Genomic DNA, 17,490 nt, shown 5'->3' with positions numbered 1-17,490 from the left:
TGAGAAAACTTAACCACTACCCTCTAGTGCGGAGCCCATGTTGCCTAGCAACAGATTCTTACATTGGCAACAATGAAATAGATCTTCTTGCTCTTATACTAGACATGTTAGCAATAGCAGAGGGAGCTCTTTTCCCTTTTCCAAAGCAACTTCTCTCAGAGAAGAGAAGTCTCATCACTAGAGCAAATCTAGACTAATGAGAAAACAGAAGAGATGTGTCTGTGAGGAGCCTGGGCTAGTCACTCACCTTCTCCGCAAGGGCCTCCTCCAAAGTTGTCAAGGCAGTGTCAGTGTTGGTGGTGTCAGCCTGCAATGATTTGACTCGCTCCTTCAAGCTGCTCATCTGCTTTTCCTTATCTCTAAGTTGCTCTTGGAGATTTTCAATCTGAGTTGTGCACACACATTTAAGAGGGAAAAAGGAAATTAAAAGAAATACAAATAGACACAATACTGATCATTTTAAGTTGGAAACAGATAGATCAGGGTTGTCTGTCAGTGTGTGTTCTATGGAAATAACTTTTGATCCTGAGGGTTTTAGAACTGCAAGCAAAACTTTAAACGTAGAATTTGTAGCCAGAAGAGAGAAAAGACCCAACACATACAGGATAAAGAGAAGATCTACAGAGAGGTAAAGCCATAAGAAACTGGATTACTTCCAAAATGACAGTGTAAATGCCAAGAGGGAGTTCTTTAAATAAATGTTGAGGGGAGTTCCTGTTGTGGCCCAGTGGAATCGAATCTGACTAGGAACCATGAGGTTGTGGGTTCGATCCCTGGCCTCGTTCAGTGGGTTAAGGATCCGGCGTTCCCATGAGCTGTGGTGTAGGTTGCAGATGCGGCTCGGATCCTGTGTTGCTATGGCTGTGGTGTAGGCCAGCTCCTGGGAACCTCCACATGCTGCAGGAACAGCTGGACAGTAAGAAAAACAAATCAGCTGTATAGGAGTTCCCGTCGTGGCGCAGTGGTTAACGAATCCGACTAGGAACCATGAGGTTGCGGGTTTGGTCCCTGGCCTTGCTCAGTGGATTAACGATCCGGCGTTGCCGTGAGCTGTGGTGTAGGTTGCAGACGCGGCTCGGATCCCGCGTTGCTGTGGCTCTGGCGTAGGCCGGTGGCTACAGCTCCGATTCGACCCCTAGCCTGGGAACCTCCATATGCCGCGGGAGCGGCCCAAAGAAATAGCAAAAAAAGACCAAAAAAAAAAAAAAAATATGGAAAAGAGAGGATGAGTTTGTGAAACTGTGGAAACAGCATCAGTAGGGAAAGTCACGTACACGTAATGAAAAATAGAAAAAATATGAAGGATGTAGAGAGATATCTTTAACAAGCTCAAGGAAAATTAATAAGTCAGGCAAATATTCTCAAACACAGAAACTTCATTCTTTCATTCAACACATATTTGAGCTCCTGCTACATACATGCCAGGCACTTTTCTAGGCATTGAGGATGTAGAAGTAATCAAAAGTCATAAAAATCCCTACCCTCAAAGAGCCAATACAGTAGACAATGAGTGAACGAATGAATGAATGAATGAAATAACCATAGTATGTAGAACAGCAATAAATCCTATGGAGGAAAATGAAGCAGAAGAATATATACTCCTAGTCTCCTCTTGAGCTAATACTAGAACCAGCTGGTTTATATGGTTTCCAAAAAGCAACATAAATGTTCTCTCCTTTGCGAAGATTGTCTCGCTCTTAACCCTATGACAATAAGATGATCACTGTCTGTATTCCATCAAACACATACATATTATACGTACATACATACACACATTCCCCATTCTTGTTTCTACCTATATTTATAACATTTATCTCCGTTTTTCCATCCATCTATACATAACTCTAATTATCTGTTTTATACACGTCTCCATGAGTAGACTGGATCCTACTCTCCATCGAGTTTTGTATTTTCATATCTGGCACACATCAGATATGAACCTATAATATATTGGTTCATTAATCAGTAAATAATACATATGCCTGGACTTGTATAAACTGTATTTAGCCATACACATAAACTTTTGCCAAGAAAGAAACTACAAAACAACCTTAGATCCAACCTTCCAATAATTCCCTGCAGCAATCAATTTAATATAAGTTCTTAAAGGGTCTGCTTCATTCCACAGGGGAAGAAAAAAAGTCCCTCTCCAGAGTCAATGAGAACCCACAGCAGGAACAAATAACCTAAGTAAAAAGACTTGATAAATTTAGAATAGGGGGTCATGAACACTGCAAGGCTTGGATTTTTCACTCTGTAACAAGGAAATAATCCTACAGATGAACCAGGAAAAGTCCAAAGCCTATTGTGACGAAAGACCATCACAGATGCAAAGCATTAGTTTCCTTTAGTTTAATCAGACACTACTGTTGGACTCCCATATGGATCAACACTTAGGCAAATTTATAACCACAAAAGAGGTTTTGCCACTTAAAAATCTAGTACTGGATATACATACAGGATGCAATGAGCTGGTATTCACATGCTTAGCCAGCTGTGCAGGTCACTCTCATTGCTAACATACAAACCTTACACAAAGAAAAGATATGATCGTGCTGTTGATCAGACTTTCTTACCAAGAAAGAGCAGTGCAAGCACATTTTTTTCAAAATGAAATCTTACAGAACCAGCCAAGTTTTACATATAAGAAAAGATATTTGTTTTATGAGCCCACCTAATATACAAATATGCATGGTAAGGATAATACCTTTCTTTCTGCTCTATCATCAGCATCTAAGAAAGAAATTAAGATGTTAACTGTTAACAATTTCACTTACATAATTTATATGTAGTCAAACTATTAAAGGTCTTTGCCAGCAGAAAACCTTTTCCTGATACACTCAGAGAAGAAGCTGCTAAACTAGGTAGAATCCTCATTACCTGCCAAGTTCTCCTTAAGATACTTCTTCAATCACCCAGCTGTCTAAACAGATTGTTAAATTAGAGGGGAGGAAAAAGGTGGCTATTCTTGGACTCCTATTTACTTCTAAAGAGAAGAAATAAACATTCCACAGCGAAAGGAATTGACAAAATAAACAAAGGACAGTGGTCACTAAAAAGGCCTCCTTTGGGCAAGTTTGCCATCCATGACAGAGACTTGAACTAGACACAGATACGTGCAAACTAGTTACATAAGCATGAAATAAACCCAAGAGAGGCTCTATGTGGTGTGAGGGAGGAGGGGTATAGAAAAAACACTTCTCATTTATCCAGCATCATGATCAACGATAGCTCAATTCTACTGAAAATTCCCTTTAGATATCCTCACTTTGGTTGTCATTCAAGATTGTGCTTTTGTGGAGTTCCCATTGTGGCACAGCAGATAAAGGACCTGACTTGTCTCTATGAGGATGTGGGTTCAATTCCTGACCTCACTCAGTGGGTTAAGGATCTGGTGTTGCTACAAACTATGGCATAGGCCTCAGCTGCAGCTCCAATTAGACCCCTGACCCAGGAACTTCCAGCCATATGCCACAGGTGTAGCCATTAAAAAAAAAAAAAAAATGTGCTTTTGTGATCTAGGATCTCTGGATTCACATGTGTCACTAATCAGAGAGGTCTATGAATGCTACCACATTATTCCTGCCATTATTCTCTTCTTTTTCACTAATTCAATGCTGAGGTTGTGAAAACTGTTCACCCTGATAGTCCCACATCATATCATTTCAGTATTAACTATGCAATTTCTATAAAATATACTGTGGAAATCTCATTCTATACTAAGTTCAAGTATCCTCAGGATTTAAAATGCATTATTTACAGAAGTTTCGAATATAACAGCCAAGAGAAAAGCTGGATCACCAGCACATGCTTGAATACTATGATAAAGATGATCGTTTGGAATCATGCTCAGTGGGAAAATACTCATTTAAATATGCTCAGAATATCTACCAAGAAAAGAAAAACTTTCCATTTTGTAGAAACAGAAACCACAAAATCTCTAAAATAATAATATGATAAAAACAAAAATAATGATGATGATGATGATGGTGGAGAGCAGGTGGTGTTGATAGAGGGACCACTAACACTGACAAAGAGTGTAGTGTGTCAGGCACTGTTTTAACAACTCTATGTATAACAGCTATTAAAGCACCACCACAAGATTATAATTCTGAGGCAATCGAGCTCCAGAACTCTACTCTTAATCACTGTACTATAAATAATATGTTCTGTAATGGAAAAAAAAAATCACACAAAGATGTCTCAAGCATCCTTCCATAAACCATTCTGCATTACTGAGTAGTGTTAATCAATAAATACAACATATTAGTACTACGGTCACATATTGAAATTTTCTCCCCAACTGAAGCAAAGAATGAAGGGCAAAGGTACCAAACCACAGCCCATGCTGAAGTGTGTATTCCACAAACCTCCGTGTATGTACAGCCACACACAACACATTAAAGCTGGTGGGTAGAACCAGAGATACCTGATATCAGGACAAGTAACATGATAGTATTAAAACAATCTATTTAGAAGCTCCCTCATAGCTCAGCAAACTTAAGGATCCGGTGTTGTCACTGCTGTGGCACAGGTTGAATCCCTGGCCCAGGAACTTCCACATGGTATGGGTGCAGTCAAAAAAACAACAAAAAACAAAAAAAGCAGTCTATATAACCTGACTTTCAAGGGGTAGAAGGAGGCTACTTTATTTATACATGTGGACTGAGGAGCACTTATCAACAGCTAAAAAGCTTTTCTTCCTTTAATTATTTATACTTAATAATATTGAAAATCAACAGAAAGACTGATGCATAAAATGACATATTTTATAATTCTATGGGCTTTTTCCTAATTTATGCATACCCTGTTATAAAAAGAAATCATTAAGTACCTATTAGCATGTATTCAATTCCTACACAAGATGGAAGGAATCAGTGTTTATTCTATACATCTGTGTCCCTGATAAGTGGGGGAATCAATCAGGTTTATACATACAGTCTAATATCACAGAGAAAAACAAACAATGAAGAATTTGAGAAGGAAATACTTTTTAAGTTAGAAAAAGAAGACATTTTCCTTAAAATAACCTCTTAATTATATTTATGGCCTGGGAAGAAAATAAAAATAACATAATAATTACATAGAGTCTTCTCATACAATTTCTATTTTACAAAGAGAGAGAAAACTCGAAGAAAGAGGATGACGACTACTGCCAAATGCACGCTACATGTGAACCCATCAAGTCTAGTTCCCTATCGGAACAGATTTCTTAACATCTTTTGTTTTGGTTTTATCAGCATTGCCAGGTGTCAAAAACTGTCATGTTTCAACGTGGGTGATTTATTCTTAGTCAAGTGGAACTGATTACTCTACCTCTGAGGCCCTAATCACTGAGTAAAAGTAGAAGAGACTTCCTATAGGATATAGTTCTAAGGATCAGAAATCCCCCAATACTTCTTGCAGCCACCTAACCACTCTGAACATCATTTAAAGGAAAGAACTTTTTTTGATTATGCCTCCACACTTGTTCTAAGTAGCCATCAGCATCAAATTTACCGTGTGAAGCAAGTTTTTCAGGAAGGCTCCGACTTTTGCCTTCTGGTTAATATCTTTCAATATCAATGGCAGAAGTATAGTTTGGATGAACTGGTCATAATCAGCTGGCAAAAAGGGATCTATAGTAATCAACAGGCTCTAGGAAAAAAAAATTCACTAAGTCCCCTAATTTCTAAGCAATTGTCTACTACACTGCACTCCTGTGAAATGTACTAACAAGGCACAACTATAATTTACCAAAGTGAGAAGGCTTTGCCCAGACTATACTGGCCTCTAAATTTTACTTGTCTAGTCATGTGTTTCCACTGATTAGTAGATACGAGAGTAACAAAGTCATGAGGAACTCTAAGCAATGTTTTTTGGTTTTTTTTTTTTGTCTTTTTGCTATTTCTTTGGGCCGCTCCCGCGGCATATGGAGGTTCCCAGGCTAGGGGTCGAATCGGAGCTGTAGCCACCGGCCTACGCCAGAGCCACAGCAACGCAGGATCCGAGCCGCGTCTGCAACCTACACCACAGCTCACAGCAACGCCGGATCGTTAACCCACCGAGCAAGGGCAGGGACCGAACCCGCAACCTCATGGTTCCTAGTCGGATTCGTTAACCACTGCGCCACGACGGGAACTCCTCTAAGCAATGTTTTAAATGCAATTTGGGCTGCTAAACCTCCCATATCTGTATTCTCAATTACTGCTGGGGTCTTTAATAAACCCAGCAAAAATTCAAGCTGACAATCAATTATTTCTTTGGTTGAGTTTCCCTCTCAATCGTGCTACTCTCGTAAGTAATGGAGTGGATCACTGTAATGAATAAACAGCTAGCCGTGTCACGCTGTGCCAGTTACTTGATCTAATCACTTACCTATAAAACAAAAACCACTAATATTCCTTTCCATTCTAAAATTAAAATTTTGGGGGGCCATATCCCCGGCACATGGAAGTTTCTTGGCCAGGGTCGAATCTACACTGCAGTTGTGACCTGCACCACAGTGGTGGCAACTCCAGATCCTCAACCCATTGTGCCACAGGGAACTTCCCAACCATATTCTTATGAAGAGGAAGATGAGAACACTTAAAAAGTAATAAACTTCAGCAGAGTACTAATATATTTCATCTTAAAAACTGTTCAAACCTAACTATACAGGAAGTATAGGTATGACCTTTAGGAAAGTGTAGTCTGAGTCCACTGTTAGATTTTATTAATCGCTGGGAGGGGAAGTAAGTTCCTTGATACACTTGCTCATGGTACAGGTAATAAAACTAGGGACCTCTTGGATTAAAATAAATGGATAATATGAAGCAAAAGCTGGTGAGAGCAAAGGTCACTGCCAGTCAAAATCTGAGTAGTAGGCAACTATGGAAATGGCTCAACTACTTCTTTTTATATCTAGCAGGCACATAATTTGATAGATCTTCCTATGTTGAAATTGTTCACAAAGCAAAGAGGATTCATTAATCCACAATGACTATCCTTCTGAAGCAGTGCCAAGGATGAGACTGTCCCTAGAACCTCAATTCACATCATCTATATGAATGGTGTCCCCTGAAGCTGTACAATAACAATGGCTGTCTAGACAGAACACTCATATCTAATAGTTCACTATATTTTAATGATGAAAAACTCAGCACTTTTAAAGAACTAATTAAAGCACACACACTACACTAGTTTCTGCCCACCCCCTACCCCTACCAAAAAAGGAACAACTATTCTCTGCATTACTTATTTACAGTAGCAAAGTTGGGAAAAATAAAATGCCTAACAACAGAAAGCTAGCTAAAACAAATAGCTATCCACTCAATGGAATATTATTCAACAATTACAATTCATATATTTGATGACTGGGTAAGGATGCAGAAACTTGTTTACCATACACTATTACAAGAAAAAGAAAAATTACCAAAATGTACAATATTATCCTAGCTTGACGTAAGGAAAGGTTTATTTTTACATAAATTTTCTTTGTTATAGCTTTTCTGTATTTTTCAAATATTTAAATGTACTTCCATTACTTCAATGATAATGACAAAACCAACAATCTTTTAACTGCTATCTAAGAAATCTTAGGATTTACGATAAGAAATATAATTAGGATTGGAGTTCCCATTGTGGCACAGCAGTAACAAACCCAACTAGTATCCATGAGGATGTGGGTTCGATTCCTGGCCTCATTCAGTGGGTTAAGGATCTGGAGTTGCCATGAGCCATGGTGTAGGTCGCAGACGTGGCTCAGATCTGGTGTTGCTGTGGCTGTGGTGTAGGCTGGCAGCTACAGCTCTGATTCAACTCCTAGCCTGGGAACTTCCACTTGCCACAGGTGCAGCCCTAAAAAGACAAAAAAGAAAAGAAATATGATTAGGATTATGATAGGAGAGATTCTCTTAACATATACATTTATCAACATGGGAAATCTCTGGGGGATTCTGTGGGACATGGAAGCAACCCTATTCAACCCACATGTTTCACAGTTTTGTACTGTCAGAGATGTAGGGGATTTTCCTTACAGCCAAAGAAAGGCTGGGAGACAACAAATGAATCCAAAGGAACCAAGACTTTCAAAACCTATTTGAAATAGATGATCCTAATGGGATGCTTCACATATTTTTAAGTCTAAATTCCAGTTCACATATTTTTAAGTCTAAATTTCAGTTCATCTTACTAAGTTTTTATTTTATTTTATGGCCTGAAGTAAGGTCAACTTGGTGATTTTTCTAATCTTAAAAAACCCTGCAGTTAAAAAAATGTGTTGAGAGAAAAAAGTGAGGAGGTCTGGCAGTTATAGGAAAGTAAAACAGACAAAGGACAAAATACATGTCTGATGCTGGAAGCTATTTTCTGCTGAGGGTGCTCATATCGACGTGGCAGAGAAGGACAATCACAAAAAGTTACTTCATCAAAGTTCAATATAATAACCTCAGGAGGTTAATTATTTCAACTTCTCAACTAGAGCTGACAGGCACCTAGGCACCTATCCAAACGCACATTCCCGCAGGTGAGAACGCAAGGCAAGTTGATTCATGTCAAATTATAAGTTGTTTTAAGCAGAAAAAAAATATTAACTGTGCCTCAAAACTTTGATCGAGCGGTTTTTTTTTTCAAATCTTTGTCCCTTTCTAGATACTTATCTATGTATTTATACTCTGACAAGTTCCTGCTATAAGAGACCACTAAGAACCTCCTTTATCACAACAGACATGTGACCCTTATATATTACTTGTTAATAACCATTTTTCAAGTTCAGAATGTGTGTTCAGTCAAAACAGAAGTCAAGGCACCCTGAACTAGAGCTTGCAAGACTCTGATTATATTAATATGGCATACAATAGAAATGGACATGTGTACATAAATCCTCAAATTACTCACAGATTACATAAAGTCAAAAGAAATGATATTTTAATAAGGATCAAAATTACTTCTATGTTGTAGAAAACATTACAGTATAAGCCTCTGAATAGTTCTTACTTATACCTTAGCACCTGAAAATAAAGAATTTATCCAAAGGCAATGTTCTCTCAGGTCCATTCCTATTACCTCCATGATAACGATGGTAGAACAAGTTTCCACATTTCTCCAGCTGAAAACTACACAGCCCTTTAAACACACATCCACCCTTATCCCAGGAATGCAAGATTGATTCAACATACAAAAATCAGTCAAGGAGTTCCCATCATGGTACAGTGGAAACAAATCCAACAAGGAACCAGGAGGTTGTGGGTTCAATCCCTGCCCTCACTCAGTGGATTAAGGATCTGGTGTTGCTGTGAGCTGTAGTGTAGGTTCCAGATGTGGCTCAGATCTGGTGTGGCTGTGGTGTGGGCCAGCAGCTGTAGCTCTGAAGAAACCCCTAGCCTGTCACCTCTATATGCCACTGGTGCGACTCTAAAAAGACAAAAGACAAAAAAAAAAAAAAAAAAAAAAATCAAGACAATGTACCATATTAATAAAGAACAGAAACCACGAATCATTTCAATGGCTATATAAGAAGCATTTGACAAAATCCAACACCTTTTCATTACAAAAAAACAATAAACTAGGAATAGAAGGGAACTTCCTCAACCTAATAAAAGGCATTTGTTAAAAATGCACACTGGGGAGTTCCCATCGTGGCGCAGTGGTTAATGAATCTGACTAGGAACCATGAGGCTGCAGGTTCGATCCCTGGTCTTGCTCAGTGGGTTAAGGATCCGGTGTTGCCGTGAGCTGTGGTGTGGTTCGAAGATGTGGCTTGGATCCCACGTTGCTGTGGCTCTGGCAGAAGCTGGTGGCCACAGCTCCGATTCGACCCCTAGCCTGGGAACCTCCATATGCCATGGGAGTGGCTCAAGAAAAGGCAAAAAGACAAAAAAAAATAAAATAAAATAAAAATGCACCCCAGGGTTCCCATTGTAGCTCAGCGGTAACAAATCCGACTAGGAACCATGAGGTTGCAGGTTCAATCCCTGGCCTTGCTCAGTGGGTTAAGGATCTGGTGTTGCCATGAGCTGTGGTGTAGGTCCCAGACTTGGCTCGGATCCTGCATTGCTGTGGCTATAGCGTATGCTGGCAGCTATAGCTCCAACTCGACCCCTACGCTGGGAACCTCCATATGCCGCGGGTATGGCCCTAAAAAATAAAAAATAAAAATTTTAAAAAAAGCAAAAAAGTGTTGAGAGAAGTGTAAAAGCCTTCAGCTCCTTAGAAACAATTTGGAAGTTCCTCAAAAAGTTAAGTATGAACATCAATTCCATTCCAAGATACATACAAAAGAGAAACGAAAATATATTTTCATACAAAAACTTGTACATAGCTGTTCGTAGAATCATTATTTCATAATAGCCAAAAAGTGGCAACAACCCAAATGTTCAGAACCTGATGAACAGACAAACAAAATGTGTATATTCACTACAATGGAATATTATTCAGCCATAAAAAGGAATAAAGTTCTGACACTTGCTACAAGGTCAATGAACCTTGAAAATATTGTTAAAGAGGCAAGACAGAAAAAGCTGCATATTATATGATTACATTTATGTGAACTATCTAGAACAGGCAAATTGACAGACACAAAATGTAGGTAGTGGTTGCAAAGGATAGGGGTTGTTACTACTGACAGGTATGGGTTTCTTTTGGGGGTCACAAAAATGTTCTGGAATTGGACAGGAGTGATGATTGCACAACCTTGGAAGTATACAAAAACAACTGAATTATACAGTTTAAATTAGTAAATTTTATGGTATGTGAATTATACCTCAATTAGGACAGGTAAAAAAGGCATCAGTCCAATTAACCCCATGGTGCTAGCTTGAAAGTCAAGATTCCCAATATCTACCAATGAAGTGTGAAACCACTCTAAGACTGAGATTTATCCTGCTTTGTTCTCCAAATAATACTGAACAGTTTGGAGTTCCTGTCGTGGCGCAGTGGTTAATGAATCCAATTAGGAACCGTGAGGTTGCAGGTTTGATCCCTGGCCTTGCTCAGTGGGTTAAGGATCCGGCGTTGCCGTGAGCTGTGGTGTAGGTTGTAGGTGCGGCTTGGATCCCATGTTGCTGTGGCTCTGGCGTAGGCCGGTGGCTATGGCTGCAATTCGACCCCTAGCCTGGGAACCTCCATATGCCTCAGGAGAGGCCCAAGAAATGGCAAAAAGACCAAAAAAAAAAAAAATACTGAACAGTTTGGCCAAGTTTGTCTGTTCTTAATGGACTTAAAAATTTTGCAATCGCTGTCTCTCCCATGTTAGATCACTAACATGAAAAGCTGTCATCTAGACAGTTGTGCTTCGCACCTAAGGTGATCTCCAACTTATCAGGCAGCACTAATTCACTTTTGCTGTCAGTCCCCTCTTTCCACACACCTTATTCCTCTGTACCCTTTTCCTACAATTGTTTTCATACCCTAAGATATTTTCTCAATTGGGTAAAACAATTTTAAACTATTTAGAATTCCTTCTGGTTGGAAGTGACTTCCATTGGGATACATGGATGAAAGTAGAAATCCCATGAAGAGATTTAAACACTGTGAACAGAACATAGAAATAGAAAAAAAAAAAGTCCGAAGACAACAGCAAAGTTATGTCACCCTCATACTCTCAACCCTTCATCCTTTATCCAACATTTTTATTCACCTGGAGCAGATATTTTCCAAAGACGATCACAACAATATCTCCCACCTTACAGGCTCTTCTGTCACATGGCTTTGCCACTCCTCCAAAGATGCGGAGTATTTTTCTTGACCTCCCCCCAACCGCACCCAAGTAGGTCCTGTGATTACTATGACCAAAAGAATATAGCAAAAGGAATCTCTGCCACCTCCAAGCCAATTCCTAGCATAACCCTTAACTGGCCATGCGGCCACAGAGCCAGAGGCCAAGGAATACCTAGACAGAACGAACACAAAGAAAAGATACCATCTTGGTAGGGGGTCACCAAACAAATCAGGGACAAACTACAGAAGAGAGCCCTTCCTGAATTCCTGATTCACAAATAAAATGGTTGTTTCAGCCACTAAGCTTTAGTGATAGTTTACTATGCAGCGATAGGTTTTTCTCTACCTGTTGTAAAGCAATGCTACTGCTCCTGTTGCTTTAATCACAGATACCTAAAGTTTACTGTCTCTAAATTACATGAATGTAGGGACAAGGCATGTTGTGTTTTGTTTCACCATTTTTATTTTTTGGAGAAGCATGTTTTGAAGAAGAGTAATGGTGAGGAGAAAAACACCATAATTAAAGATATTTTATAACAAAATAAACTAAGACCCTCCCTTTTTTAGGGATTAAATCTTCAATCATTATAAGATGTCACTTGTATAATACCAGCATCATTTAAAAAGTTATCTGCTGATAAAATGGAAGTTAAATCAGACTGCAAGTTCAACTACCTACCCTACTTAAGGTTTACTTGAAAAAGTGAAGGGGAAAAAAATTATATGAAACAAAGTAAATCCAAGGAGTTCCCATCGTGGCTCAGTGGTTAACAAATCCAACTAGGAACCATGAGGTTGCGGGTTCGATCCCTGGCCTTGCTCAGTGGGTTAAGCATCTGGCGTTGTGGTGAGCTGTGGTGTAGGTCTCAGACATGGCTCGGATCTGGAGTTGACATGGCTGTGGCGTAGGCCGGCAGATGTAGCTCCGATTAGACCCCTAGCCTGGGAACCTCCATATGCCGCAGGTGTAGCCCTAGAAAAAAAAAAAAAAAAAAAAAGTAAATCCACATGAAGTATAATCCCCAACAGAAATATTGTCATCAATCAGATTTCCTTTACTCTGCATTATTTTTTCAATAAAATATTTCAAGAATTTGGCTACACATATTCTTCACTGATAAAAAATTTAATTAAACTGAGTTCTATTAAAAAATAAGTTAAAAAAAAAAGAATGTATATATGTACATGTGACTGGGTCACCTTGCTGTACAGTAGAAAACTGACAGCATACTGTAAACCAGCTATAATGGAAAAAAATAAAAATCACTTAAAATAAAAAAATGAAGTAAAAGAAAAGAGAAAATTCTAATGCCTAAGTATATTAAGTTTCCAACTAAATATCCAATTAGGACCTGACCTGGTTTTCTTTTAACTTAGCTTCATTAACCACTGGCTTGAGACTTAAAAATAGTATTTAAAAAACACTGCCATTAATCTTTATTAAAAATAAAAGAGCATAATTTTTAAAGTATTAATGTACTCAGAATAAAATTAGTAAATATTGTTTTCAATGATAAAACATATTCTCCTTTCCATTTTATGATATGGAAAAGTGAAGAAACTAACACTGCCTTAAGTCAAGACTCCACAGAAAACAGAGTATTTTAGTTCATTTTTATATTTATAGTTCATTCTTTATGAACCTATTCTGACTTCCTACCCAAAACGAAATAATGGTAGGCTTAACCAATCTTAGAAGGTTTTCCCTTTATTGGTCTACGTACCAATTAGCTTTCTGCTATTGCTAAATCTAAACTCTAAATACCAAAACCTAGGAAACTGGAGATGCAAGCAAGGTGAAATAAACAGTTACAAAAGCATAGAGGGAAAGATGATAACATCTGCGTCAGCAAATTAAACTCCAAGCTATATTAGCATTTATAATCAATCAAGCAAGAAGCTGCACAATTTTAACACAGATTTTGAATGCAGCTCAGATTCAAATGCTCAATTACATTTTCCAGGTCAGTGACTTATTATAAAGATAAGAAATTTACTGTAACACAAAACTACTTTAAACCATAGGGGAGAGCCCTGGGAAGGAGGGGCCAATGCTAATCCCATTGTACAGCATGCTTGGCCATCTGCTATTGTCCCATTTCACTCTCTGAGCACAGGGCTAGCCCCGTGCATACAAATACACACACCACCTAGAAAGCTGGAAGACTGTGGGCAGGTGGCAGTGGCCCAGACAGAGCCCAAAGTGGTCCAGAGTATGTGACTCACAATCCAGCCATTATCACAGCTGCTACTATTCTCAGAAAACATGACTTTTAATGTGTATTTAATATGCCAAGAGTGAAGTCAAAGTGATACACTGTTTCCTGGTATTCTCCTTAAATATTAAAATAAGTAATATTACTTAAATATACAATTATAAGTAATATTTGTGACAAAAGTGACTAGAGAATGCAGATGCCACAAGCAAGACAAGGATGGAAGCAGAGTTACCATACCCCTCCTTCCTTATGGAGTTAAGTGTCTAAATACAGGAGAAAAGTTGGTTAAGTGCTGTGCAGAATTAAGGCACATACTAAGAATATCTGAAGTTTTACCTGAAAGGTTATACTTCAACATCCCACTCCAGGTTAATTTCTAAAGTTGCTGGTGGAGAATCTTCAGGGCCAGGGGAAAGAAAACTTAAATTCTATTTACTAGTTTTCCTATTTTCTAACTAATAGGACAACAAAGATGAGTTCATTCACTGAAAATCTTCTCATTATATAAGAAGTGGAAATAATTTTCCCAGAGACCAGGTGATATGAGAGTTCATAATAAGAAAAAAAAAAAAAAAAAAGGTGTTTGAAGACAGAGTCTACCAGAACTTTTTAAGAATCCATATTACAAAATATGAAAGGAAGTGTGGTCAAATTCCAGGGTGCGACCCTCTAGAAAGGACACTACTCTCTCTCCCTTTTCATTCACACTGCTCTCTCACGTTGGGACATCTCATGCCCTCCCCATCTGCCTAGCAAGCTTTCACACAACTTTGAAGATTTGGCTGCTAAGACTTTCTTAGACCCTTTCACCACACAAGGTCAAGTCTAAAACACCTTGCTTTGTGCCCACTACACACGCACTGTACACTGTGTCATAACTTCCTTAACTCCCAGAACTCTGAGACTGGGAGAGCAGAAATCACCCTGGCCTCTGCACTTAGCACAGTGCCAAGGGTGCAGGAGAAGGCACCATGCTGCCTGCACGAATGAAGACAGCTGAGGATGCCTGGAAAGCCCACAAGAGGATGATATGACTACCTAAAACTAAATAGACTCAGAAAGTGGGAAAAGGAGAGGAGCCAAGGAGATTCCAGTGTACACACACACACTGCTGAGAAAGCTAGGAAGATGTGCAGGTGTGCATCACACGGCTCATAACCCAGGAATCATGATAAGAAGGAATTATGCAGAGTTTTCTCTCCAATGGACTCAGATTTTTGAAGACAGATTTCTTCTGGATGAAGAACAGAGGGGAAAACGGATTTATAAAAAGACTAGACAAACTGGGATTACAAAAAGAAATCCTACACACAACAAAAGGAGCTCTGAGAATTGTTTGGATAAATACATCAATCTGAAAGAGGTTTCTTAAAATACACCATAAAAATCTTTTCTAGGCCTATGCATTTTATCATTTATATGAAAGCACAAAGAATATGCTCAGAAGTGGGTAGAAGGCATAAAACTGAAGGAGATAAATGGACTAAATAAATCAATATTCAAAGACTCTCAGGAGTTCATGCTGTGGCACAAGATCAATAGCATCTCCGGAACACTGGGTCGATAGTTTGATCCCTGGCCGCCAGGCACAGTGGGTTAAGGATCCAGCATTGCCACAGCTGCAGCTGGGATCGGATCCCTGGCCCAGGAACTCAGTATACAGCCCTGCCCCGGCCAGAACAGCAAAAAACAAAACAAAACAAAAACCCAAGACTCTCAAAGATTAATCGGCTGAATTTAGCATAGTAAAATTTAGTAAGAATAAAACAACATTAACACTTATTAATACATCCCGGGTAAATAACAGGACATAGATTCAAGGTGCTTTCACATACACTACATCCTTTAAAAAAAACTCCCTGGGGTTCCCATTGTGGCTCAGCGGAAACAAACCTAGCTAGTATCCATAAGGACACAGATGCGATCCCTGGGCCTTACTCAGTGGGTGAAGGATTCAGCACTGCCATGAGCTGTGTGGTACAGGTTGCAGACACAGCTCGGATACCGCGTTGCTGTGTCAGTGGTATAGGCTAGCAGCTGCAGCTCCAATTCAACCCCTAGCTGGGGAGTTTCCATCTGCTCTAAAAGAGCAAAAACAAAACAAAACAAAACAACACCCCCCCCCCGGGGGCAAGGTAACTATTAAATCCTGTCTATAAATGAAGAAACTTAAGGTTAGTGAGTTCAGTGAGTTTTCCCAATATCAAATTCCAGCTGCGGCTAAGAACAGAACATTAGTAATGTTCTAATCATCTCCCTCACAACTAGACCCAAAATTCCAAATGGACAAGTAAGGTAAGGAAGAAAAATGAACTGAGAACAACTGCCACCAGAAAAATTAACCAGGGCAAATAAGAATAACAGGAGGAACAGAAATATTTCACTTAGGAAAATAAGATTTGGGTGCTGTCAAATACAGGCTCTCCCAGTATCTAAAACATCATCCTGCTGAAGGAGGATTACACTTGTTCAATATGGCCCCAAGTTAATCAGCAAATACTGTAAGTAGCCAAATTCTGATTCAAGGAAAGAGGGGCAAAACTGTCCAAGCCATTCATTCACCATAATTGGACATATCTGACCATAAGCTGAACAAATCCACTTGTCGGACTTTGTAGGAAATTTTAATCAAACAAGCAGCTGGGATTCAACTAAAGTATATGTATCTGGCAAGGTACCCTTATGTTTAATAAGTGCTTTCCAAAATAGTTGTACTTATTTAAAAAATCCAACAGCACTGCATGAGAAATCTAGTTGCCATATTTACCAACACTTGATACTGTCACACTTAATTTTTGCCAACACAGCTTAAAATCATAAATATTTTTTAATTTTTAATTTCTTTTTCTTTTGTTGCTTTTTAGGGCTGCACCCGTGGCACATAGAGGTTCCCAGGCTAGGGGTCCAATCGGGGCTACAGCTGCCGGCCTACACAAAAGCCACAGCAACATCAGATCCGAGCCACATCTATGACCCACGCCACAGCACACAGCAATGCTGGATCCTTAACCCACTGAGCGAGGCCAGGGATCGAACCGGCAACCTCATGGTTCCTAGTCAGATTTGTTTCTGCTGCACCACAATGGGAACTCCTAAAATCATAAATATAAATGGTTTCTTAATCTGGTCTTATTTTACATTCCCCTTGTTACAGTAAGGGAAAATAACTTCTCTTATTTTTTTGCCATGGGTATTTCCTCTTATATATATTTTATTAATACGTAAGCAGCTTGTAGAAAAACATGCATCCTGACCTAAGTAATGGGTGACAAGCACCAAAGTAAGTGTTTATTTCTGAGAAAGAATGGAAGAGAATGCTATCAAGAAAAAATATGCCAAAGAACTTCAACTGTATTTGAAATTTTACTTCCCAAGTTGAGTAATTACAATTATTATCACCTTATTCTCTATGCTTTTTGTAGCCCTGAAGTAATTAAGTTACAAAGTATATGCATAAAATAAATGCATGGCCAACAAGCAAGCACCCGAAGACCACTCTTGAAACAGTATTCAAAGGATTTCTTAGGGAACCAATAATTGAATGAAATGTAAACAGTGGGAACAGGGAAGTTGTGATGCTACAACTACTGGTAAC

The 17,490-nt window shown here is 39.0% G+C and overlaps 1 protein-coding gene across 26 annotated transcripts in view; it reads right to left on the bottom strand.

Annotated features, from left to right (window-relative positions):
• The window catches only part of ERC1 (ELKS/RAB6-interacting/CAST family member 1), a 384,984-nt gene that overhangs the window by 257,181 nt on the left and 110,313 nt on the right, over positions 1–17,490 (bottom strand). For all 26 annotated transcript variants that reach the window (XR_002344310.1, XR_002344314.1, XR_002344307.1 and 23 more), the window contains one exon: positions 248–385. Coding sequence is in view for 15 of the 26 variants with exons in the window: in XM_021092976.1 (XP_020948635.1) it covers positions 248–385 (138 nt within the window). In the remaining 11 variants the exon portion in view is untranslated. The remainder of the gene's footprint in view (positions 1–247; positions 386–17,490) is intronic.

Source organism: Sus scrofa, chromosome 5, assembly GCF_000003025.6.
Source record: "Sus scrofa isolate TJ Tabasco breed Duroc chromosome 5, Sscrofa11.1, whole genome shotgun sequence".
NCBI lineage: Eukaryota > Metazoa > Chordata > Mammalia > Artiodactyla > Suidae > Sus > Sus scrofa.
The sequence above is the reverse complement of the archived record's forward strand: the minus strand, read 5'-3'. Positions and strand labels throughout refer to the sequence as shown.